The sequence below is a fragment of the Petaurus breviceps genome, unplaced genomic scaffold, assembly GCF_028583685.1.
Source record: "Petaurus breviceps papuanus isolate PSGF00001 unplaced genomic scaffold, PetGlider_PUasm1.0 90842, whole genome shotgun sequence".
Classification (NCBI taxonomy): Eukaryota; Metazoa; Chordata; class Mammalia; order Diprotodontia; family Petauridae; genus Petaurus; species Petaurus breviceps.
In genome coordinates, this window is record NW_027187358.1 from 8,366,651 (window position 1) to 8,393,458 (window position 26,808).

A 26,808-nucleotide genomic window follows, 5' to 3' on the forward strand; every position below is an offset into this window, starting at 1 on the left:
TTATGCAGAGGTTGTCATTAGCTATAATTTTATTAAACTCAACATTTATCAAGTATAAGGTACAGAGCAAGTGATATGAAGGCAAAAAATAGCAAAAGCACTGGATCTCAAAAACCATGTAATTTAGTAAGGACAAGAGGATATAAAAACAATTATAATAATCATTAGAAAGGGATGCTTTGTATAGCAATAATTGAATACAGTGGGATGAGAGACATGAAGAGGTAAAGATCACTTTTTGCTAAAATGATCACAGTAATAACTCTGATTTATGAAAGGGCCTCTCTGGAGAACCTCCATGTTCTCACAATGCTTAGGGCTCAGAGAGCCTTTAGACTACATATCTCAGACATTTCTGGACTGTCAGTCTTAAAATCATGCACACATGCTTGGCAGCATAAAAAATATGAAAAAAAAAGTTTTGTAATGACCAATGAATGGGAACTGTCAAGTCACAGTTTTACCCTCTGCCTTGGACAGAAGGGAGAGACACCAGAACACCTGGCAACAGAAATCTGACCTAATGTATCTGTTCATCCAGGTGCTATGCCAGAATTCCAGTATAATTTTAATATTCGCCTGCCTGTTTGCATAAGGAATAGTAATCTTAGAAAAGCCACAGCTTGAATGTTTATCTGGTTCCAACTGTAAGGGTAAACAACAATGTTCTCTATGATACTCCCTGGTTCCCATGTCTCTTTGGTGTCTTCTTGATAAACGAAGAGTATTCAATCAAGCTGCTAAAGACATTAATCTAAATACATGCTATAACCAACTTGGTATATTCTGACCCTGCTGTGTTGTGGGAGCAGTAAGACAAATCTGAAGTAGCTAAATAATAGGCAAGCCTAGTGTTACCCAGGAGTTTTAGGGAGGAAGTATCAGTTTTTGGAAGTGGATATAATGATTACTGCTTCATTTAATAGCTTGTCATTTACTTTGCATTTTATAAAACAAAAATGTCCTTAGTTCTACTATTATGTCACATTTTGTATTCTTGTCTCACTGAAGAAGACTGTGATTATGGAAATCTGTGAGCCTAAGATCTGTGGCCTAAGATCCCATAAATACCATGGTCTTGAAAATAGTCAATGGGGAGGCAAGAGAAAAAAAGGAAAAGAGAATATTCAAATATAGGAATATATAAAGGTAAAGGTGCCAGACTGGATAATACTATACTCTTTCTAGGCTAATTTTTACCTAAAATTCTCCAGGTTTAGCTTGATTGATGATTCTCTTTAGATCAGGAGTCCCACAAACTACTTTATCCAGCTTTCTTGTGGTGACAGAAGGACCTTAGTGATTGAATCAGTGATTGAATACCTTCAAAATCATTTGGGAGTTTCCTACTTGGGCATTGTGGGTAGAGCTTTTTCATCCATTTTACATAGAATTCTAGGTTTATTCTCAATCAATTCCCTCTCTGATTGAATGATGAAATTTTGGTTACACATTCCAAGTATACTTCAGTATTTCAATGTACCAATGATTATGTTGCCGGGGTTCTCTTTGAAGACAGACTACAAGCCCTCTATACCTCAGGTGTCTTTATGAGTTGTTGTGGGAGAAATATTCATCACTCTGTAGTCAATTAGGTGATGGCCCTTTCTGAATTTTGTTAGGCCTGTCTTTAGACAACAAAGGCTGGCCTCATCTTCAAGAAGCCAAGTTGATAAAGCATATGAGAATCAACTTGAAATAGTATATGTAGAGAAGCTGTGCTTAAGAGTAACCTGATCAAAGTAAACAAGTACAAATTAACTCTCCTAGTGAAAGGTATTCCTGGCACACTGATAATACATTCAATATGAAAGACTAATTCATACCAGTCCATTTACCTTGAGATATACACTCATATTTTTAAAAAGAATGCTAAAGAACTTTTTGTGGTATCAAAACATTGAAAACAAAATAGATGCCCATGGATGGCAGAAGGGTTAGATAAACTGTGGTGCAGGAAAGTAATGGAATATTAATACGCTGTAGGAAAAAACTAATAAATTATGGCACAGGAAAGTAAAGGCGTATTAATATGCCACAGGAAAAACAAATATGAATGCAGAGAAGTATGGGAAGAATTATATGAACTGATGCAAAATTAAATAAGCAGATCCAAGAAAAAATAAATGCAATAACTACAATAATGTAAAAGTCCTGCTTTTCTGACCCATCCTCCAACACAGCTGCCAAAATGATTTTTCCTAAAAAATGATTTTTCCTAAATGCCTATCTATGTCACTCCCTTACCCAATAAACTTTAGTACCTGCCTAGAATAAAATATATAAATTCCTCTACTTAAAGCCTTTTATATCCTGTCCCCTAGACTGCCTTTTTAGCTTTATTATATTGTACTCTCCTCGGTCTAGGCAAACTGGTCCCTTACAATTTCTCACACATTACTTCCATCTTTTATCCTTTGCAATGGCTTTCCCCATTTGCCTATAGTATATTCCCTACTTATTTCTGAGTCTGATAGAATCTGTAGCATTCTTCATGGTTGACCTGAAATTTAACTCTCTGTATGATACCTGTCCTGTTTCTCCCAGGATGTATTACCTTACTGCCCAAATTTGCGTATTCTTATGTATGTTGTGTATATCTATGTGAATGCAAGTTGCTTCCTCTTTTTAGATAGCAAGCTTCTCAAGGACAGGCATTATTTCATTTCTGTTTTGTAATCTTTATTGCTTTGTACACAATAATAATAAATGATAAATCATCTTCACAACTCTTTATATAGCAACTTAAGATTTTAAAAGCATTTTATATGAGTTATCTAATTTTTATTTGCAGTATCCTAATGAAGTAGGTTCCATTACTCTTCTTTTTTTAGATGAAGAAAAAGATTCCAAGTTTAGTCATATGTCCTGCATTACCCTAGTGAGTTTAAAATATATGTAAAAAATATATATAAATGTGTGTAAACTTATGTAAATGTATATATATGTAAATATATAAAAAATACCAGATTATAAAATATAAAACCTGCTCACTGAGATATTTTAACAAATAATAACTAGGCAAAAGGGGCCATTTTCCAACAACCTTACTGGTATGTATGAAAGAACTTAGAAATTATTAGAAATATTTCAAGGCGGCTAGGTGGCGCAGTGAGTAAAGAGCTGGCCCTAGAGTCAGGACCCAAGTTCGGTTCCTGCCTCAGACACTTAACACCCACACACACAAAAATAGCCATGTAACCTTGGGCAAGTTATTTAACCCCAATTGCCCTCCAAAAAGCAAAAAAAGAAAAAAAAAAGAAAAGAAATATTTCAGAACTTCTATCAGAAAAAAAAGTTCTTTCAATGGATCATGGGGCTATGATGCTGTGCCTGAAAGCCACAACAAAAAATGAACATTTAAGTAGGGATTTAAGGTTTGTAAAGAACTTTAGAAATGATTTCGTTTGATTCTCACAATAATCCTTGGTGAAAAGTGCTATTATTATGTCCATTTTACAAGTAAGGAAATTGAAACAGATAAAAGTTAGGTGACTAGAAGGAATAGTGGATAAAACACCAGGCCTAGGGTCAGGAAGATTTGAATTTAAATCCAGATTCTGTCATTTACTAGCTGTGAGACCTAGGCAAGTCACTTAACCCTTTTTGTCTCAGTTTCCACATCTGCAAAAAGAAGAAAGAAATGACAAAACTCTTCACTATCTTTGCCAAGAAAAATTTAAATGGGATCACAAAGAGTTGAACATGATCAAAAAGAATGAACAACAAACAACATTGTGACTGTCCAAACTTGATGCCAAATTCAGGACAGGCATATGGTAAATGCTTCTACATATTCAAATCCTTCTTCATATTTGATATTCCTTCTCTTCAATTTCGGACTTTTTTCCTTCATTTTCATTTCTTTACTTCCTCTCTAACTCTGAAGATGTTTACCAGTATTAAATCATAAATGACCTCCCCTCCTGCCCCCCATATTTTATCAACTAACATAAAAGTTTGGGAAACTCCATACAAGAAAAACATCTACAAGATTTTGTATTTATTTAATGTTTGAAATTTGGAAACATTTATATTAGAAGAAACATTATCAGGTAACCAGATTTCTGAGTTTTCAAATCCAAGCCTCTGAAAAAGAACATGCTAATTGCAGTTTAAAAAATGAAAAGAACAAAAAAGGTAATTTATAAGATGGTTAAGAGATTACATTGTCATCATCATTTATTATTTTTGAGAGATTATATTGAACTAAGCTGTTCATCATTCATATTCAAAGAAATAATACCACATTGATGCTACTCTTTTTTTTTTTTTAAGTCAACTTTTATTAGAGACTCCCTATCTGACTGGGAAAGAAACTAACAAAAAGATGTTCCTTACACTGTCATGGAGATGATTGTGTAAATAGGATTTAAGGGTGTGGGAAATGGAAGAGAAACAAGAATTCCATTAAAAGTAGGAGTAACATTTTACAAGATATAGAGAAAAAGAATGACCAGATTTGATTTTTATAAAACTTATTCCAAACTCCAACACTAATTATATATAAGAAACAACTTAATCTTACAGCACATATTGGTGTGAACTACTGACTTGTACACAGTTTAAAAAATACAATATATGATCTGTAATAATAATAATTTAAAATGACTTATTTATGTTCCATTGCAAGGTTTACAAAGTATTTTTCTATATAACCATCCTGTGAAAAAGTCAATGCATTCCACACCAGAAGAAAACTAAAATGCAGATAATTTAATTGACATGCTCAGAGCCACCAAACTGTGAGAATTAACAACTATGCCATAACTATACCAATTACATGTATCTTTAAAAAAAAGCTCACAATAGTGCCACAATTTTGTCAAAATCAATCTACAAAAGACTTATTTTAAATGTTAAAGATAAGTCAGATGCCAACCATAATATATAACCATTACTACAACAACTGTATTTTCTAAATATTAATACCACAAACACCTGATCCACCTAACTCAGTCGCATAATAAGGGTAAGAAATTGACCATTCCAAAGATAGTTTTTCCCTAGAAGTTGTGGAAGTGAAAACAATATTAGCATTCTTTTCTTCTAGTTTTGATTGCTGTATTTTGCCTTGGAAGAAACTTCTTAACATTCAAACAAGCTCACAAAGTACATTCCTCAAAAAGGGTTCAGCAAAATCACCTAACAGCACAATTAGGATTGACAGCACAGTCGGCATTCTTTTAAGAGGCTGACCTACTGATATACATTGTAAAGTACTCTGAATTTGTAAGAAAATAATCTTCTGTGAGAAATGATAATTCTGAAGAAAGTATTAAAACTATTTTAAGGGACTATTTAGTTTGGAATAAAACTTGTGGTTCTGAAAATGAGATTTTTGAAAACACATTCTTCACAGTTATGTAATTCATAAAAACCTTAAAATTGATTTCAAAGAACCATCATAATCATCTTAAATAGTATTACCAAAAAGTCACTTAAACTTTTAGTAATCTAAATACCACGACTTCATACAGATGCAACAAAAATGGAAAGTGAACTTAAAAAGAAACTAAAATTGATCATCTAGTTTCATTATCCAAGGTCAGCAATGTGTGAAACGTCAACAGAGCAAAGACAAAATGGAAATTAGATCTCTTAGTGTTGATAATTCAGTGTTACTGGTAAGGAATTTTAAAATAAAAATTTTCAACTCGCATCTACTTTATAACAGAGTAAAATTACAGCTCAAAAACATTTGCAACAATAAGAAAACAATTACTATAAAAATGAAGGTAAATATGCTGATTTTTAAGAATGAACAAAATTTTTAATTAAAGCTTTAGCTTATGTTATAGTCATCAAAGTGATAGGCTTTTGTTTCTTTAAAATAAACTACCTCAATTGCACTTTCATAACTGAAATTAGTTTTGAACTTCTAGAACATTTGAACTTTACATATATTTCACAGTGTTGAATCAGGCTTTAGAATTAGCTCTATGTGTGTTAGTTTATCCAAAAAAATCAAAAGGTAGAACAGGGTCTCAAAGATTTTGGAAAGTTCATTTTATGAATCATTATGCAAGATAGTACTTAACATAAAAATTGGCACCCCGGAAGATACATTGGGAAGAACACTAATTCTAGAGTCAGAGGTCCTGGGTCTAAACACTACTACTGTACCTTACTACTTTTGTGACCTTGGGAAAAATCACTTAACCTCTTTTGAGTCTCAGTTTAATCATCTGTAAAATAAAAAGTTAGGCTAGATGACCTCTAGCATTCTTCCCAGATCTAAAAATTCTCAGTATTTATCCTGTTTTGCTTTTTAAAATCTGAAAATACTTGCTTCAGCATAAAAAATGGAGTTTCCAAGTAAATTCCTTGTGTGACCATCAATAGGACAGCATCATCCTATCCCAGTAAACTGATAAATAATGCAGAAATAAAGGAAAAGGGGATTTGAGGTCAATCAGCAAGCAACCATTTAGAAGTAATCTTGTTTACTATCAAAACATAAAATACTTATAGTAAAGTCACACATATCATAAATGAAACAGTTTAATGTAGTAATGTTTTCACATGACTAGAAATTTTATTTTTTTTCCAAAGTATTGTTTCTTTAGGAAAATAAACCTTCACATTTCAGGTTTCACTAATAAGTTCATCAGTAAAAATGATTTCATTCTGAGAAGCAATTCAGTAATTCATAAAAAAATTAAGGGAAAAAGATCTAGTTGTAGCAAAGCCTTTAGGAATCCCCAAGAGAAATCCCCAAAACTCATTTAAGTGAAATTTATTCCCCACATTTATAATAGGTTTCACTAAAACTATAAGGAAGAAAAGAAGAGGGCCGAACCAGTACTTTTTTCCTTGTCTTGATCCTTCTCACACTCAACTAACAAAATTAACAAATAGAGAAATAGCCAACACAAGATCACCAAATAGGAAGAAATATCAAATAAACCTAACTCACCTATGAAGTACTGATAACTCAAGAATAAGGTTTGAACCCTCAGCACAAAATAAGGCATCTTCCTTCCCACAGTCCACTATTCAGCCAACAATGCATCATCCTGTTCTTATCCCAGAGTGTTTTCTTGGGAGTCTTACCAACCCATGTTCCAGCAAAAAAGCCTTTTTTTAGGTCAGATGGGGATATGATGTCTGACCATCTCTACAATCTCCCTCTCCATAAACACTAAAAGCCATGTATTTTTAAAATCAACTCATGCAATTTTATAGGGCAATGATTGGCACATACTGCCTTTTGAATTTTAGTTATTGTTAAACCAAAAGTATTTCATACTGTACTGAAAGAGTAATTTTATGGTCTCTACTATTTTCCCTAAGCAATTAACATCCTTTCCTTGAAAGATTTCATTTCTTTTTTCAGTACTGTTTGTCAACAACTGCTCATCTCAATAACAATTATTACTGTATATGCCTAATTGGTGCTCAAAGTAATTACAGGTCAAGACTCATTATAATGAACTCTAGTCAAACGTTCTGATTATATTGGAATTTCATCATGTCAAATATAGCTTGAAATTAAGTATTCTCTTAGCTGAGGCTCTGGATATGTTTTAGCAATAGAAAGACTTTTGTTGTAATATTATTCATTATCATGGGATTTGACTTTCTTATGGTAGAAGACTGGACCAGGAGGCAGGAAATCTGGGTTTTAATTTTTGGCTCTGCCACTGTTAGCCAAGCTTCAGTATCCTCATGTGTGAAACAAGGGGGTGGGGGAATGGAGTCACTAATGATAGCTAAGATCACTTCTAGATCTAAAACTCCAATTCCATAACGTATATTATATACCCAAAATATTATTCATTATAAACTCCCCATGAATTATATGCTGAGTATCATCTTAGTTCACATCTAAAGATGCCTTAAATTCACTTCAAAGAAAAGAAAGATGTGAATATAGGAGATAATTTAAGCTAATTGTGTGCTCAGTATACTGCCATCAGTATAAATTCACTTTGTCAACACAACAACTATTACTACTATCATTTATATATTGTCTAAAATGTGCCAGGCACAATACTAAGTAGTTTACAAATATCTGTTTGATACTAACTTGTGAACATATAAATACGAAACTTTAAAAAATAAACGTTTTCCCACCATATGCCTAATGACAAAACAAATAACTATATGAACACCTTTTATGTAAATCATTGAAACACAAGAAAAAGTGTCTAATGTCTTAAGTTAACAACCTCTTCCCAGAAGATCAATAATTCATCCTCATTTACAAAAGAGCCAACTTTCTCCTTTTCCCTACAACCAGCATAATGATGTAAAAAGAAGGGTCTACATATCAAGTTACTAGTCTGATCTAATGTTTTTAAGAGACTATAAATCTGACTGCAGTCATTTCTAAGTTTCAATCATAACCTTTAAAAAACAATGAATAAGGAGGTAAATCTCCCCATGATGACTTATAAATATTAACTACCAATTCCATACCAATCTTTGAAAATGGGAATCAACTCTGTGACCCTTAATTTACACATTTTGGGTTTGGGTGTAATTTGAAAGATGGATAGATTTCTTAAATTTCTTTTAAATTAAAAGCTCCACATTGCTTTACCTGATACATTCCAACTCCAATGTGCTTCGGCTCAATTTTCACTAGCTCAGCTAACGGATCTTGTACACGTCTTGCTATGGAAACTGAAAAAACAGAATTAGAAAACAAGTGTGGTTTAATGTGAAAAGCAGTACCAGATAATTACTCACTAGTATCTAAAAGTGATGTAAGTGCTTAATCGTTTCCCCCCATTCTCCCAAAAAGAACCCAACAATTTAGTTGGAGAATTCTAACTAATGGTAGAAAAATTCTCTTTTTATCACACAAAGAAGATATATTAGATGATGAAGATACAATTTAAAAATTAACTCCCAGCATAGCAAACTCAGGCCTAATGGAACTAAATAAGATTTTTTATTAGATTCGTAAGAAAAAGTCTATACTGTATTCTCCTTTTTCATCCTCAATGCACAATGTACATGCTTATGTTAAAGAATGCCAACTCACAGTTATACAATGCTTTATACAAAGAGCCCTATGTGGGAAGGAAGACAAGGGCATTATTATCTCCATTTTACAGGCTGGGGATAGGGACTGTACCTGTGGTTTCATTAGTATAGACATTCTGAGTACCAATGCAGGCTGGTACATTTTCTTCAACTTAAGAGTCTGAGGAAATGGCCTAGAGCAATGAGAAGTGAAGTGACTTGTCTGGGGTCAAACAGCCAGCAGGTGTCAGAAGTGTGACTTGAGAGCAGCACTCTAGCCACCACATCATGCTGCTTCTCCCTCATTTTATAATAATGAACAGAGGCCCAAAGAGAAGGAGTGACATGCCCAGGATTACACAGCCAGAAATATAGAGCAAAAACTTCAACATAGACACTCTAGACTCCAAGTCCATTGTTCTTTCCACTACATAATGCTTTTTGCTCCAGCACAGACATGAGTGAAGAAATAGCAGAAACATGGTCAATAGGTAAGAAGAAATATGAAATGAACTTTAACCCATACGAGAAGTACTAACAACAAAAGAGTCAGCAGCCACTTATTAATTTGCTATTATGTGCCAGGAAATTTGTTGAAGGCAAGGGATACAAGTAAAGGCAAAAAGATGATCTCTGCTCTCAAAGGGCTCAGATTCTGATGATGGAAACAACGTATAAATAATTAAGTATATAACACTCTCTTTCTCCACCGCCCCCCCCCCCACTCCCAACCCCGACCCCGCTCCCAATGGCTGTAAAGTAATCTCACAGGGAAGGCAATGAGGGCCAGGGGCAGGGAGAATCCAGTAAAAAGGCCTCCTATAGAATTGTGGGATTTAAGCAAAGTCTTGAAGGCAGCCAAGGATAAAAGTTGAGTTCTCAGCACAAAACAGGACCCAGGCTGCCAACTCTCCTCAGCTTCTGACAGAATATAGAACAGTTTGTTTTTACCAGGGAAAATCCTTTTAGAAATGAATAATTCAAATTTGACAAATCTTAAAATTAAACAAGTATTTATTTGAACACATAAATATAAGGTAGTCTGAGGAAAAGAGAGAGCACAATAACAACTGGAAAGATCACAGAATCAGCTATTATGGAGAGGAATATGGAAGCATATTTAAAGGTCACTAAATTGTACTAATCTGAGGAAACTCAAATGTACAAAGTATTTATAGAAGTACTTTTTGTGGCTGCAATGAAATGGAAAACTACAGGGGTGCCAATCTAATGGGGAATGGCTAAAAATTACATATTACAAATATAATAGAATACTGTTTCACCATTAGAAATGATAAAAGGGATGGTTTCAGAATACTGTTTGAATATTTGAATGAACTGATGCAGAATGTAGTGGGCCGAAAACGCAGAACAGGTTATAAAATAACAAAAACATTGTAAAGGAAAACAACTTTGAAAGACTTTACTCTAATCAGTACAATTTGACCATGATTCCAGAAAACAGATAATGAAACACACTACTCATTCCTTAACAGAGAGATGATGGAAAGGCAGAATAAGACATACTTTTCTGGAAATGGCCAATAGGTGACTTGGTTTGTTTTACTATGCATACCTATTATAAGGGTTCTGAATTTTTTTTTTAATGTAGGGAAGGGCAAGACAAGAAACACTAGGAGCCCGGGAAAAAAGTGGCCAGAAAAAAAGAAAAAGAAAAGAAAGAAGGATTTTTCGCTGAAGATTAACAATAACCAAATAGAGAAAACATCTGAAGGAAGGCAGAAAGGAACCACAAAGAGGACAGTTTTGAAAGTTATGCATTGAATTTGTTATACAGTTTAAAAGAAAAGAAAGTTTAATATAAGACATTTGAAATTTCATGTAGAAATTTTTTCTATTCTACTATACATGTTGAAATGCTCATTATACTTGTCTTTATTAAGTTTAGAATTTTTAAATAGTGAAAAATGCAGGACAGCTAGCTGGCACAGTGAATAGAGCACCAGCCCTGGACTTAGGAGGACCTCAGTTCTAATCCAGCCTCAGACACTTAACACTCACTAGTTGTGTGACCTTGGGCAACTCATTTAACCCCAATTGCCCTGCCTTCCCCCCTTCCAAAAAATAACAAAAAAAAGGGGGGGGGGGTTGAAAAAGAGAAGGCAGCACTTCAGATAAATTATCAATTATAAACATGTATTAAGCAGGAATTACAGTCAGGAACTATGCTAAAGAAACATTAAGAATTAAGAAGAGGAGTTCTAGGGGCGGCTAGGTGGCACAGTGAGTAAAGCGCTGGCCCTGGAGTTGGGAGGACCTGAGTTCGGTTCCAGCCTGAGACACTTAACACCCACACAAAAATACTAGCCATGTAACCTTGGGCAAGTTACTTAACCCCAAATTACCCTCCAAAAGGCAAAAAAAAAAAAAAGAGGAGTTCTGGGGATGGAGCCAAGATGGTGGCGTAGAAGCAGGAAAACTCCATGTGCTCTCCCGATAACAACCTCAATTACCTATAAAAAATTACTCTAAACAAACTTTAGGGCTATATAACCCACAAAGTGACAGAGAGAAACAAATCTCCCACTGAAAGCAGCCTGTCAGGAATGGTCCATTACAGCACTCTGGGAGCAGAGCCCAGACCCATGTGAGCCCGAGATTTTAGCCTCAGGGCACCCCGACCAGCCATGGCTAGAGGAACTTCTGGAGAGTGGATCACCAGCAACTGTGGCGATTTCCAGAATTATCAACCCATAAATGCCAAAGACAAAGTGAGAGGTGAGTGGGGACTTTGGGAACAGAAGTCCGGGAGTATGGTCCAGCCTCTGTTCCCGGAGGGAAAAGCGGCTGAAGCACAGTGGCTGCCACCACATGGCTACTTCAGAGCTCACAGGCTGCAGATTGTAGGGGGCCCAAGTGACCGTTCTGAGGGGTAATCACTCTTGCTTTCACCTGCTTGAATCTGGATCCCTGTCTAGGGTGGAGGTCCTAGGGTGTGTGACCAGGTGCCAGAGCAAGTGAAGGCTTCTGAGACGGTCCACAACTAATAGCTCAGGCAGCTGGGAAAACCCCAGTGATTTGGGACAAAGCTCTCCTCTCTGGAAGCAGAGTTCTACTGTGGCAAAAAGCTCAAAAGTCAAGTAATTGAGTGGCAAAATGAACAAGCAAAGGAAGCAAAGCAATCCAACTTTAGATTCCTATTTTCAGGACAAAAAGGAACAAAGCACGGAACAGGAGGAAGACAACGAAGTCAGAACTCCTGTACCAAAAGCTTCCAAGAAATATATGAACTGGTTACAGGCTATAGAGGAGCTTAAGAAGGATTTTGAAAACCAAGTAAGAGAAGTGGAGGAAAAATTGGGAAGAGAAATGAGAACCATGCAAAAAAATCATGAAAACAGAGTCAACAACCTGATTGAAGAAAATAACAGACTAACTCAGATGGCAAAAGAGGTGCAAAAAGGCAATGAGGAGAAGAATGCCTTAAAAAGCTGAATTTGCCAGATGGAAAAAGAATCTCAAAAACTCACTGAAGAGAATCATTCCTTCAGACTTAGATTGGAGCAAATGGAAGCTAGTGACTTTATGAGAAATCAAGATACTGTTAAACAGATCCAAACAAATGAAAAAATAGAAGGCAATGTGAAATATCTCACTGGAAAAACCACTGACCTGGAAAATAGATACAGGAGAGATAACTTAAAAATTATTGGACTACCTGAAAGCCATGATCAAAAAAGACCTAGAAATCATCCTTCAAGAATTCTCAAGGAAAATTGCCCTGATGTTTTAGAACTAGAGGGCAAAATGGAGGTTGAAAGAATCTACAGATCACCTCCTGAAAAAGATCCCAAAAAGAAAAGTCCTAGGAATATTATGGCCAGGTTCCGAAATTCCAAGATCAAGGAGAGAATATTACAAGCAGCCAAGAAGAAACAATTTGAATATTGTGGAAACACAATCAGGATAACCCAGGATCTGGCAGCTTCTACACTGAGGGATCAAAGGGCTTGGAATATGATATTCCAGAGGTCAAAGAAGCTGGGATTACAACTAGGAATCACCCAACAAAACTGAGTATCATGTTTCAGGGGAAAATATGGTCATTCAATGAAATAGAGGACTTTTCAAGCATTCTTGATGAAAAAACCAGAGCTGAATAGAAAATTTGACATTCAGATACAAGAAGCAAGAGAAGCATGAGAAGGTAAACAGGGAAAAGAAATCATAAGGAACTTATCAAAGTTGAACTATTTATACTCCCACATGGAAAAATGATCATTGTAACTTACGAAACTTTTCACAGTATGAGAATAGCTGTAAGGAATATAAATGTATGTGTGTGTGTGTGTGTGTGTACATACATATATACGTCTATATAGGAGGGTATATAGGCATATGAATACATGTGTGAGTGTGTGTATATATGTGTACAGGTATACAAAGACATAGGGCACAGGACCAATTTAATAGGAAGGGATGATACTTAAAAGGTGAAATTGAGAGGTGAGAGAGGAATATAATGAGAGGAGATAGGGAAAGACAGAATGGGGTAAATTATCTCATATAGAACAGGTAAGGGAAAACTGTTACAATGGAGGGGAAGAACAGGAAGGCAAAAGGGAATGATTCAACCTTATTGTCATTGAATTTGGCTTAGGGAGGGAAGGACATACATACTAAATAGGGTATCTCACCCTACAGGAGAGTAGGGGGAAAGGGGATAAGAGGGGGGACGATGGAGGGGAGGGCAGGCTGGGGGTGAAGGAAGTTAGAAGCACAGGGTCAAATTAGAGAACAGAACAAGTGGGAGGGGGTGTGATACGATGGAGGGAAATATAATCAGTCTTTCACAATATATCCACTATGGAAATGTTCTGCATTAGCTACACATGTTCAACCTATATGGAATTACTTATCTTCCCAGTAAGGGTAGGTGTTGAAGGAGGTAGGGAAAGAATCTGGGGAATTCAAACTTTTAAAATCAAATGTTTAAAGATATATATTTACACACAACTGGAAAATAAGATATACAGGCACTGGGATATAGAGATCCATCTTGCCCTACTAGAAAGTTGGAGGGGGGATAGAGGAGGATATAGGAGAGAGCAGACTGGGGGAGGGTGTATACAGTGGGATCACTCTTTTGGGATGGTGGGTAGGGGAAAGATGGGAAGAAAATTTGTAACTCAAAATCTTGTGGAAATGAATGATGTAAACTAAAAATAAACATAAAATTTAATTAAAAAAAAGAATTAATAAGAATAAGAATTCTTCATATCCTTAGCACCCAGCCTTGTATGTAGCATCTAACAGATAATTAATAGATGCTGAATGAGTTGTTCTGAATTCAACTGAATTAAAACTACATTCTAGTCAGGGGGATGACATTCAAGAATGCAGGTCCTTACTCTCACAAAGGTCTGGCTTCTGTCTGATGACGCTTTATCTCTGGACATCCTCCCTATCACTGGCTATACCTTCTCTTAGACCTTTCCAACACACTGTGTAGGCCCAGTGCCCCATTGCCAATTCTAAATTCTCCTGTTGCAATTATGACACAGCAAAATCTACTCCTTTTAAGTTCACTCAATTAAACTCAAACACCATATTCAGATCATGAAGGATGTTGTACAACCCGACCATAGGTCATTCATCTCCCTTTCTCAAGGAGTTCAGCCAGCACCTAAATCACTGTTTTCCTCTCTTATCATACCCAGGTCCTTTAAAGGGAAGACATTCATGCTGCTGCTCTACTCAAACTCTCTAACCTCCTAATTCTTCTGTATTCTCCAATCACTATATTACATCTCAGGCACACATAGGGATGCTCATATCCTGGATCTTACCTTTAACTACATGTGTTCCATTCCCAGGTCCATAATTCTAAGGATTGCTCTGTCTGACCAATAACCATTTATCACTGCCTCTTTCCCTATACTCTTCATGTATTCTTCAGGCTAATGTCTAATTAAAGTGCCCTTTAGTGCTTTCTCAAGCCATTTCTCTGTCTCTGACTACAATTTCCTTTCTTCCAGAACTGAACTTCACAGCCAATTCAAGACCAAACTTGTCCTCTTCTCTAGAATATCTTGAAACTATATCTTTTTGATACTCATCATTTACAAAACTTAGCCCTGACATATTTCTGCCATCTACTCCTCACATGTGGCTGAACACAGTTAGAGGAAGTTATACAAATGTGCTAATGAATCCACTACAAGTTCACATTATCTAACTTCAACTGGGCCTTCACTGCAGTAAGGTAATACTTTTATTTTTACCCAATAGATCCTTATCTCAACTACCCACATAAGCTATTCTACTCTTTTCTGTCTTCAGGCCTCGCATATCTGCCACAGACACAAATCTATCAGAGAACCTTTCTGGATGTCTATAAATACTAATCCCTTGTTGTACTTCACATTTGAAGATAATCAAAATAACATCACTATGTTGGGATCAAGGAATATAGTGTATCCAACTGGCTAATCAGACCAATACAAGGTCAAATGGCTCTAATACAGATTTGGCACAAATAGTCCGTATAAACACTGGAGTGGAGATGTCTCTAAATTTGTGTATCTCACAATTCTTTTGAACTACTATAATTCTGCTTTGCCCATTAGAGCATGGTGTCTTTTTTGGTGCAGGTATACCATGCTGCATAGTCCTATACCAGTGTTTCCCATATCATGCAATCAATTCCAAAGTTCTTCAAAGAGACCTTGAGAGTGTCCTTGTATCACTTCTGACCTCTGTGTGAGCACCTGCTTCATGTGAGTTGTCTGTAAAATGGTCTTTTAGGTAAAGGTACATTTCACATTAGAACAACATGGCCAGTCTATCTGAGTTGCATTCTCTGCAGTACAGTTCGAATGCTTGGCAGCTCAGCTCAAGAAATGAGTTCAGTACTTTCTCTTGCCAGAGTCTTCCTAAGACAATTCAAATGGTAGCAATTCAGTTTCCTGGCATCGTGCTGGTAGACTATCCAAGTTTCTCAGGCATTCAACAATGAGGTCAGCACAATGGCTCTGTAGACCTTCAGTTTGGTAGGCAGTCCATTCACCTCTTGTCTCCCACACACTTTCCTTTGGAACCTCCCAAATACTGAGCTAGCTCTGGTAATGCCTGCACCAGCCTCATCATCTATGCTTACATCCCTAGGAAGTATACTGCCAAGATAAATGAACTTATCCACAGCATGCAAAATTTCTCCATTTGCTTGATTCCATGTAGAAATGGTATGGTGCTGACTGATGAAAAACCTCTTCTCTTGGTTTTAATTGACAGGCCAAAATTAGCACAAGCAGAAGAGAACTGATTCATACTCCATTGCATCTCAGCTTCAGAGGCTGCATGGAGTGCACAGTTATCTGTACACAAAAAGTCACAAACCAATTCTCCCTCCACTTTAGTCTTGGACTATACCCCTTTCAAAAAAAATAATTTAGCGTCAGTGAGGTAACTAACTTTGATGCCATTTTTGTCTTCAATGAAAGTATCTGACAACATCGCGCTACATAGGAGCAAGATACACATTAACATAAAAAGAAAGATCAGAAGCAGAATTTGTTAGGGAAAGTATATTTCTATATAGGAATATATGCATATATATGTATCTATATTTCTATATATATAAATATATCTGTGCTTAATTGTAGCCCTCTTGGGATAGGGGAAGGGGAAAGAACAAAGTAAAAAGCTCACAGCAGAGAACAAAAGAAAACTAACAAAGAAGCAAAGAAAACATGGATAGCTCCCAAAACAACACATATATTTATTAAATAGGCTTTCCTGAAATGGAGACTTATTACTATATATTTTGAATCTTCTTTAACATTCTGCCATTACGCGCATGACATACTTTTAATAAGAGAAAAAAAAGAATGTAAAAATTAATTAATGAATGAATAAAAAAAAACTTGGGAGCAAATGCACAGTCCTGCTTCACTCCACTGCTGATTGGGAAAGCATGAGAATACTGTCCATTATCCATGCAAACATGCCTTTCACGAAGCTGTACATTGTTTTGTGTTTTAACCACAGGATAGGGTCCACACATGACACAGTAGCAGGACATGGTTAGGTTAGGTGAAGCAGTCAACTTTTAGAATACCTTTTCTAACCCCATCCTCACACCGGGAGGTGAGCATTGCAGTTCTTTAAAATGGATGCTCAGACAACCAGGGGGTGGCCAAATTCCATGGTTACTTCAATCCAGTGAAAAGATGGATCTGTGGACTGTGTCACCTCTGTGCAAGGTTGTGACTACAGCTCCCAGTGTATCTGTACCTGCTTCTTCATCACTAAGCCTGTCACCACAGAATTTTGATGTAGGGAAAAACAGTAAAATAGTATGGGTGATGTCTTTTGATTCATGCATAAATTGGATTTAAATGAGACAGAGCCGAGTGAAGTCACCAGCCTCACTCTCTCTTCCAGAATCGTCCAGTGGCAAAAAAAAAAAAAAGTCAAGACAACTGGTGATGTCTCAGGATGCAAAGGATGACCCTGATGTCTATGATATTTAACTAAGCTCTAAGCACTCCTCAGTGCCTTCATGGCCCATTGGAATAAACTGTTCACATCTGCCCATCCTACCATGGGAAGTCTTCACATGTTTGAAGTAGACAGCCCTGCTTCACCAATGTGTTTGAGGCCTCTTGGTTACCCTCAATCTGGTTTAATCCATTTGCTGAAATGGTCTACCAAAGTGTGGTTGCTGTGCATGCTTCTTAGAGTCCCAGGTAAGGGTGGAAAGTGGACACCAAACATGGAAAGCAGCACTGAAAAATGGCTTGGCAGCCCTCACACCAGAGGTATTGATATGCTCTGAACACCCTGTACAAATATTTAACAAAATAAATAAAAATACAATAGAATATAGATAATGTTAATATGTGGCTTTCTAGGTCAGCATATTGCTCGCAAAAATTCTTATTATGGTAGAGTGGTCTCCATTTCTATGTGATTTTGACATCAGTGACCTACATTACAGAGTTGTTGTAAGGATAAAATAAGACAGTATAGTATTTGCAAAATATACTGCAAAAAAAAAGAAAAAAAGGACTTTGCACACCTTAAAGCACTATAAATGCTAGATATCATTATTATTAACTACCACGAATTTAATTCTTTTTATTCATTTAGATATATACTTGTTCACACCTCTATTACATGTAAGGTTCTTGTGAGGAGGGATTGTTTGCATTTGTATTCTCAGTACCTTAAAAAGCAATTGATACATAGTAGGTATTTATTCAATGCTTACTAAATGACTGCTGGACTAAGGATGAATCAAATGACAAATTTGTGCAACATTTAGTAGTCATTTTGGTTGGAAAAGCATAATGCACAAAGGATCGGTGATAATGAGAAAGGGTCTTAGATCTCTATTTTCTCCAATATAGAGGAATCTTAGAAGACAAAACCCCTTCTACCAACACAGATTAGAATCTTCCCTCAACATACAGTTTAACAGACTAGAGCATTGGGAAGGTGACTTGTTCAGGGTCACATTGCCAGAGTCAGGGATACATGTAAATAACAGTAACGTTAAATAAGGTTGGAAAGGTTGGTGAAAGGCAGAATGTGAAGAGCTTATGTCTAAAATTAAGAATCTAAAGTTTGTCCTAGAAGCAATATGGAGGAACTAAAACTAGGTGGTGCAATGGATAGAGTGTGGGGCTGGAATCAGAAAGACTCATCATCATGAGTTCCAGTCTGACCTCAGACACTTACTAGCTATGTGACCCTGGGCAAGTCACTTCACTTTTGTCTCAGTTCTTCATCTGTAAAATGAACTAGAGAAGGAAATGGCAAACCACTCCAGTATCTTTGCCAAGAAAATTCCAAAAGGGATTTAATAGTAATGTAATTTGAAGGTCCCCTTGTATTGGCAAACTAACAGCTACTTAGCACTTCGTTTCAAATTAATTATATCAAGCCTCTGCTAAGAAACAGAGGGTATGAACCCCTGTTGCTGATGTAACAGGAAGGGGCTCAACAGGGAGGAGCTAATACTGTATATAAGGAAAAGCCCCAGCTGGGAGAGTGAGAACTTCTTGGGGCAACCATTGTGAAGGTGAGCAGCTACTGCCTGGGGTGGGAGGTGGGGGAGTAGAGGAAGGAGAGAGAGAGAGACAGAGGGGGGGGAGGGGAGAATTTCTCTCAATTGGCATCTGGAGGCTGGGCTGCTACTACTGGACTGAAGACTGAACTGAGAACTGAGAAATGAGAACTGAGACAGAATTTTTTGGAGCAAGTCACATGGAGGCTGGATAAAATGATTTTGATTTTGAGAACAGAGCTGGAGAAAGTGCTTTTGATTTTGAGAACAGAACTTGGGAGCAGCTTTCCAGAGGACTGCTGCTGTGAACAGCTTTTCAAGGTTCTGATTTGATTACACAGTATAATGAACTCTCTATTTATTCAGTAACAAATCAGAGCAAAACATTCACAGAAAATCAAAATACATCATTCACCATGTCACAACTCAACAACTTATCAGTAAAATGGCCACACAGTTTTCACCAAAGTGGTCACAATCATTTAGTAACTCAATCATTCAATCTCTATTCTCAAACTACAGGCATATTTGTTAACATGTTTTCTTTCTGAATATGTATTTTGTTTATCCCTAGGAATAGTACAATGTATTGTTCATAGTATACATTTAATTGCTTGTTTGACTGGACAGGTGAAATTTTATTGCTATTATCATTGCCACTGACATCACCATAATCATCAGCAACAAGAAGCATTATTAAACTTTTATTATGTACCAGACACTATGCTAAGTACTTTGGGCATAAAAAGAGGCAAAAATAGTACCTATCCTCAAGAAGCTCACATTTTGGGACAAAGAGAACCTCAACAAAGATAAAGATGCAGAACAATAATGGAAAAAATAGATGTCAAAGTGGCAGGTGGGGAGCAAAGAATATTTAGAGTCTTGGTTTCTGGTCAGTATGTCAGGGAACATAAAAAAAATTAGTAATGGAGAGGCCAGGAATGAGGCTGTCTTTAGGAAAGACTTGAATTTCAATGGGCAGCAAAAAGAATATTAAAGAAAATTTAATATAAAGGTGAGTTTGTCAACAACAGAATTTGGATTAGAAAGTTTGTAATGGAAAAAACAAAGAACAGTGACTATGCAAAGGGAGAATGAAGATGTAAAGGGAGAACAAGAGCATAAGGAATGGTAATGGAAAAAAGGGGTTTTTCTTTTGGTTAACATTAATACATAATCATGAATATTAAAGGAATATAAAATGAGAGTTTACAAGTTATAGAAAGAGGAATTATCAATTGATTGCAATCTATAACCTACATCATCTTTTACATTTTTATTCTTCTAAATTAAAACTGATTTTAATATTTTCTCTAAGCCAATAATTTGATTATACATAGAGCTAAAATATAAATTTCACCTGCATTAGGAATTAGAAACATTAGGAATAATTCCCTGTCAGCATATAATGAATTTCATTGCACTCATTAGGTCTGGTATCATTTGAATTCCTACTTGAAGAAAATATGCATTCTATAAATAGGTATAAGACTTCAAAATACAATAGCTCACAAGGCTTTGGTCTTTCTTGTTTCTCATTTGTGAAGAGAGGCAGAAGGAAAGAAGTAGAAGAGAAAGAACTAGTTCAAATTCTTCCTATAAGACTCATTAGTTGGATAACCCAGAACAAGTCACTTAATTCTGAGGCTGTTTCCTCATCTATAACAGAAGGAAAATATCAGTACCTATTTCAGAAGGGTATTCCAAAAAAAAAAAAAAAGATAACTTGTATAACATGTTTTTTAAATTTAAAATGCTATATAAAAATAATGAAGATGATTATAATCATGTTTTAAAAGCTTCTACCATGTACAAAGCAATAAAGATAGAAAATTAGTTGTAAAACAGCCCCTGTCCTTGAGGAGCTTACAATCTATTGAGAAAAAGAGGAAAGGAAGGGAGGGAGGGAGAGAGGAATTGGAGAATAGATGATAAAGCAAATAATTAAGTACCAGGCACTATAGTGAGTATTTTAAAACTAGTGTTGTATCCAATCCTCACAACAACCTTGAAGGGTAAGTACTTTTATTATCCCCATTTGATAATTGAGGAAATTGAAACAGTTTATGTAATTTGCCTAGAGTGACACAACAAGGAAGTATCTGAGGCCAGATTTAAACTCGTCTTCTTGATTCCAGAACAAGTATTCTATTGACTGTGCTACCAAGGTGTCTCACACAAGGGCACATGTGCATGCACACAGATACATACACAAACATATGTACTCATATAGATATACACAAAATATACAGGTATATACAAATCTGGGGAGGGAGGAAATAGGAACTGAGAGAAACAGGCTAGGTATCATATAGCAGGTTAAACTTGAGTTCAGCCATGAAGGATACTATGGATTCCCTCAGACTCAGAGATGAGGGAATATATTATAGGCAATAGAGAAAACCACCACAAATGCACAAGGGTAGGAGATGGGAGTGATATGTGTAAGGAACAGTAAGAAGACCAGTTTGCCTATTCCAAGGAGAATACAATGTAAAAAGCTAAAACAAACAGACAAACAAAAAAACCCCACCAAGCTGAGAAGCAGGATGTGAAAGGCTTTAAATGTTAAGCAGAGGAGTTTATGTATTTTATCCTGAGTAGGAACTAAAGTTTATTGAGCAGGGGAGTGACAAGCTTTAGGAATATCATTTTGCCAACTCTGTGGAGAATGGCTTGGAAAGTTCTGGGTCAGGGAAACCAATTATTGGACTACTGTTATTAATATCTTGAACCAGGGTTCAGACACAAACTATGTGATGATCCATTATGGCCACCACATATGTGTGTACACATGCAAATACACATATACAGAACCCCAACTCCACATGTAAAATCCCACAAAGATGAATTTAGGTATGGTCTCTGTGACAGACTGAACTTGCCACTGAAGAAGCCTGTTGCAGTAAATTGGCCAACTGATGATAAATTCTTTGGGCATGGCAACCAATTAAACAAGAAAAATGCAAAATGGTCCTTAGCTCTATGCAGTTCATTTGACTTGTGCAGGACAAACAGACAGAGTGGGCATTTATTAAAGGCTTATTAGGCAGGAATTGTGGTAACACTGGGGATACAAAAGCAAACAAACAAAAGCAAGAAATTTCCTACTCATAAGGAGCTTACATTCTAATGGCGGAAGTCAGAACATAAATGGGGAAATAAAAAGTAGTGGCAGGGGTATGAGAGACTATACAGGGAAAGACAGTGACTGAAAAGGTAAATGGTACTAAGAATCTGAATCTGTCCTTGACCCCACCCCACCCCCCAAAAGCATCACATTAGCTACTGAAACTCTAAATATGAGATCTTTGTACAATGACCAGGGACTAGATATGCAATGGGAGAAACAGAATCATATCAATCTTGACATCACTTTAATTGAAAGACAAAGAAAGCTGCAGCTAAATGGAAGAATGCCTTACAGGTTCTCCTTAAGAGAAGCAGATGAAGGAAATAATGAAGTTAGCTTTGTCCTACATCCAAAAGCAATAAGAAACATCATTTCATAGGACATTTAGCCATCTCATACTGAAGAGTTTATAATAAGTATTTGTAAAAAGACAACCAAGAAAATAATTGCACCACACATGCCAAAATCCACTAAGAGGATGAAGAGAATGTTAAAGAAAGTTTACAGGAATCTGGATAAGATCCTCCTACATAAACGACCAATTACTTTGATAATCAGTGATTTAAATGCAAAAGTTAACATAGGTAAGGACTGCAAAAAATGTTAGAAAATATGGTGACAGAGAAAACAGTAACAGAGAAGACAAAGATTTTTAGGCAACAAAGAAGCCTTACATGCATCCATTATGAATATTTTCTTTCAAAAAAAAAGTCAAGAAGCCTTGGCACAGAAAGCACCAAATAATATGACAAACAATGAAACTGATTATTTTCATGTTGGAGAGAAAATGATTGGCTACTGATGTGGCAACTGCCTGGGGACAATCAGATCACTTAAATGAAAAAGCTAGAAGAACAAAAATGAAAAAATAGGTAAGGCAAACAACTAAAACCTCAACATGACCTATTTAAATGAGTTGTTGAGAATAAAAAAATGGGAAATGGATGGTAGAAAGGACATCAACATGGTTAAAAGTATTTCATACAGGATGGTTAATGTGAATAATGATGAGGTAAAAACGGATTAAAAACAACTGTAGTTAGCAAATACTTAAACTATAAGCAAAGTAGAGAGATATAAGAGTTTAGAATAAAAATCACTGGCAAAATTTTGTGAAAAAAAATGTTTAAATGAGCAACATTATCTCATAAGAAACTGTGGAGGGAAAAATTAGTTTAAAGAATGGCTGGCTAGTGACCCAACTAAGCAAAGTAATACAGAGTGCTTATAAGGATGAAATGAGGACAACAAACAGGTGAAGGATAGAAAAGACCTGTTGGCATCTTAAAAGACTAAACTCTTTTCACTATGTGGGGTGGTAAAGGTTTACCAATTTTAGAAAGTAGCATCACAGTCCTACATAAACTTATAGAGAAAGTGAAAATGGCACTGAGATCACCATTGGGTAACGAAGATATGCCTGGTGTACATAAACATGTTGAAATACATATATTGGGGCAATCTGCAGAAGTGATATAAAGGATAGTATAAAATGAAATACGATCCATTAAACAGACAGGTTAGTCCCATGGTGAAAACAACAGATAATTAATGGACAATGCACATGTTGATTTGGCATTTTTGTAACATAAAAATAATGGAAAGGAGCTTTTTGGCACATTGTGGGAAAATCTTGCAGAGAATTTATAGGAAGACCTGAACCACAGCTACTTAGTATAAGTAGGCAAATTAGGTTGCAATCTAACAGTGGGCAGAATGTATATATTAGTAACCTTACAGATCTATTGAAATATTGAATTTCACAGTATTTTTTCACCAAAAAGGTTAAATAAATAATATCAGGTGAAATATAATATGGCCAAAAGTTAAAAAAAAAGAATTGTTCCCTGCCTCAGCACTAGATTTAAAGTCAGCAGACCAAGGTAAAAATTCAGTCTCTACTATTTGACTGGCTTTGTCTTTTTCTTGCTTAAAACTGAGAAAAAGATATCTTTCCCCACCCCAATCCTTTTGTACTCCAACCAGTTGACTAGATAAAGAAAGGATTTATTTCTCTCCTCTAACTATTACCTCCTGCCTGGGAAGAAGAAACCCTCAAAGCACAGCACAATACCAAGCAGGACCTGGAGTTAAAGAGCAATGGCCCAATTCAGTGGCAGAACAGACCACCCAAGAAGGAGACAGAAGTAAAGTCACTTGTGCAACACCAAGGCCATGTCTGTGGAAGACCAAAATTTATATTAAGGAAATTTTCCCATATAATTACTTTAGACTTCCCTTTGTCCAATGCCACCAAATTATGATAATAATAACTCATACTGAGCTTTAAGATTTAAAAGGGTTTTACAGATATGGTTGCATTTGGTCCTCACTACAACCTTTGGAAGTAGGTGTTATGATCCCCATTTTACAGGTGAGGAGATTGAGGCAGACAAAGATCAAGTGACTTGTCCAAGGTCAAAGAGGTAGTAATATTTGGTAATTTCTCTACTTTCTATAGTATGTTCCCCATTAACAATGAAACTGCATATGTAAAGTCACTTAAATAGATAAACAGGATTTCTGCCAATTTAAAGCAATTTGCCTTTGTTCCAGGCAGCATAGTTAACAAAAAATACTGTGTAAAGCTAGGAGGCCCAGTGGATAGAGCACTGGGTCTGGAGTCAGGAAAATCTGAGTTCAAATCTGGTCTAAGATACTTACTAGCTGTATGAGCCAGGGCAAGCCATGTAATCTGTTTGCCTGTTTCCTCATCTATAAAATAATAGTAATAACAGCACTCATTGAAGAAGGCAGAGTAGAAACAGGACTTCTGAGGGGCTCCAGTTTCCAACTCATGTAAAAGGTGACTCTGAAGAAACTTTGGAGCTACAGAACCCACAAAATGACACAGAGAAGCTAACCTCCCACTGAGGACAGCCCGGCAGGAATTGGGGAGCATAGTACTCTGGGAGCTGAGCCCAGCCCCACAAGAGCCAGATGTTTTAGTCCCAGGGTGGGCATGACCAACCCCCAGCTGGAGGGACTGCAGATCACCAGCAGCTGTGGTGGTTTCCAGAATGATCAACACATAGATGCTAAGGACAAAGTGAGAGGTCAGTGCAGTGGGGGCCTTTGGGATCTAGTAGTTGGGATAGGGTTGGCTTTTTCCCTGGGTCAAGAAGTGGCTGAGGACCCGCAGCGCTGCAGCCACAGTCACATGGCTGCTTCAGCTCCTAGTCTGCAGTTTGTAGGGGGAACAAGCAGCCAGTCTGAGGGGTAATTACTCTTGCTTTAACTTGCTTGGATCTGGATTGAGCTCTAGGGTGGAGGTCCTGGGGTGTGCGACCAGCTTGCCAGAGCATGTGGAGGCTTCAGAGAGGGCACCCAACAAATACCTTCGGCAGCTGAGAAAACCCCAGCATTTGGGAGGAAGCTCCCCTGACTGGTATCAGAGTCCTACTGTGGCAAAAAGCCCAAAAATCAAGTAATTGAGTGGCAATATGAGCAGGCAAAGGAAGGAAAACAAACAGAGCAACCCAACTTTACATTCCTATTTTGGGGACAAAAAGGATCAAAGCATGGAATAGGAGGAAGACAGTGAAGTCAGAATTCCTGCAACAAAAGCTTCCAAGAAAATTATGAGCTGGTTACAGGCCATAGGGGACCTTAAGAAAGATTTCGAAAAGCAAACAAGAGAAGTGGAGGAGAAATTGGGAAGAGAAATGAGGATGATGCAGGAAATTAGGAAATGAGAGTCAACAACCTGACTGAAGAAAATAACACCTTAAAAAATAGACTAACTCAAATGGCAAAAGAGTCTCAAAAAGGCAATGAGGAGAAGAATGCCTTAAAAAGCTGAATTTGCCAGATGGAAAAAGAATCTCAAAAGCTCACTAAAGAGAATCATTCCTTCAGAATTAGATTGAAGCAAATGGAAGCTAATGACTTTATGGGAAATAAAGATACTATTAAAAAGAGCCAAACAAATGAAAAAAATAGAAGGCAATGTGAAATATCTCACTGGAAAAACCACTAACCAGGAAAATAGATCCAGGAGAGATAATTTAAAAATTATTGGATTACCTGAAAGCCATGACCAAAAAAAGAACCTAAAAATCATCCTTCAAGAAATTCCCAAGGAAAACTGCCCTGATGTTTTAAAACCAGAGGGCAAAATAGAGGTTGAAAGAATCCACCGATCACCTCCTGAAAAAGATCCCAAAAAGAAATCTCCTAGGAATATTATGGCCAGGTTCTGAAATTCCAAGATCAAGGAGAGAATATTACAAGCAGCCAGGAAGAAACAATTTGAATATTGTGGAAACATATTCAGGATAACCCAGGATCTAGCAGCTTCTACACTGAGAGATCGAAGAGCTTGGAATATAATATCCCAGAGGTCAAAGGAGCTGGGATTAAAACTAAGAATCACCTACCCAGCAAAACTGAGTATCATGTTTCAGGGGAAAATATGGTCATTCAATGAAATAGAGGACTTTCAAGCATTCTTGATGAAAAAACCAGAGTTGAATAAAAAATCTGACTTTCAGATACAAGAAGCAAGAGAAGCATGAGAAGGTAAACAGGGAAAAGAAATCATAAGGAACTTATCAAAGTTGAACTATTAACATTCCTACACCGAAAAACGATAATTGTAACTGATGAAACTTTTCTCAGTATGAAAATAGTTGATGGGAATATATATATATATATATATATA

The 26,808-nt window shown here is 36.5% G+C and overlaps 1 protein-coding gene across 5 annotated transcripts in view; it reads right to left on the reverse strand.

The window, feature by feature from the left end:
- SRBD1 (S1 RNA binding domain 1) overlaps positions 1-26,808 on the reverse strand; it is a 338,878-nt gene that overhangs the window by 125,588 nt on the left and 186,482 nt on the right. For all 5 annotated transcript variants that reach the window (XM_069071621.1, XM_069071620.1, XM_069071622.1 and 2 more), the window contains one exon: positions 8,549-8,631. In XM_069071621.1, coding sequence (XP_068927722.1) covers positions 8,549-8,631 — 83 coding nt within the window. The remainder of the gene's footprint in view (positions 1-8,548; positions 8,632-26,808) is intronic.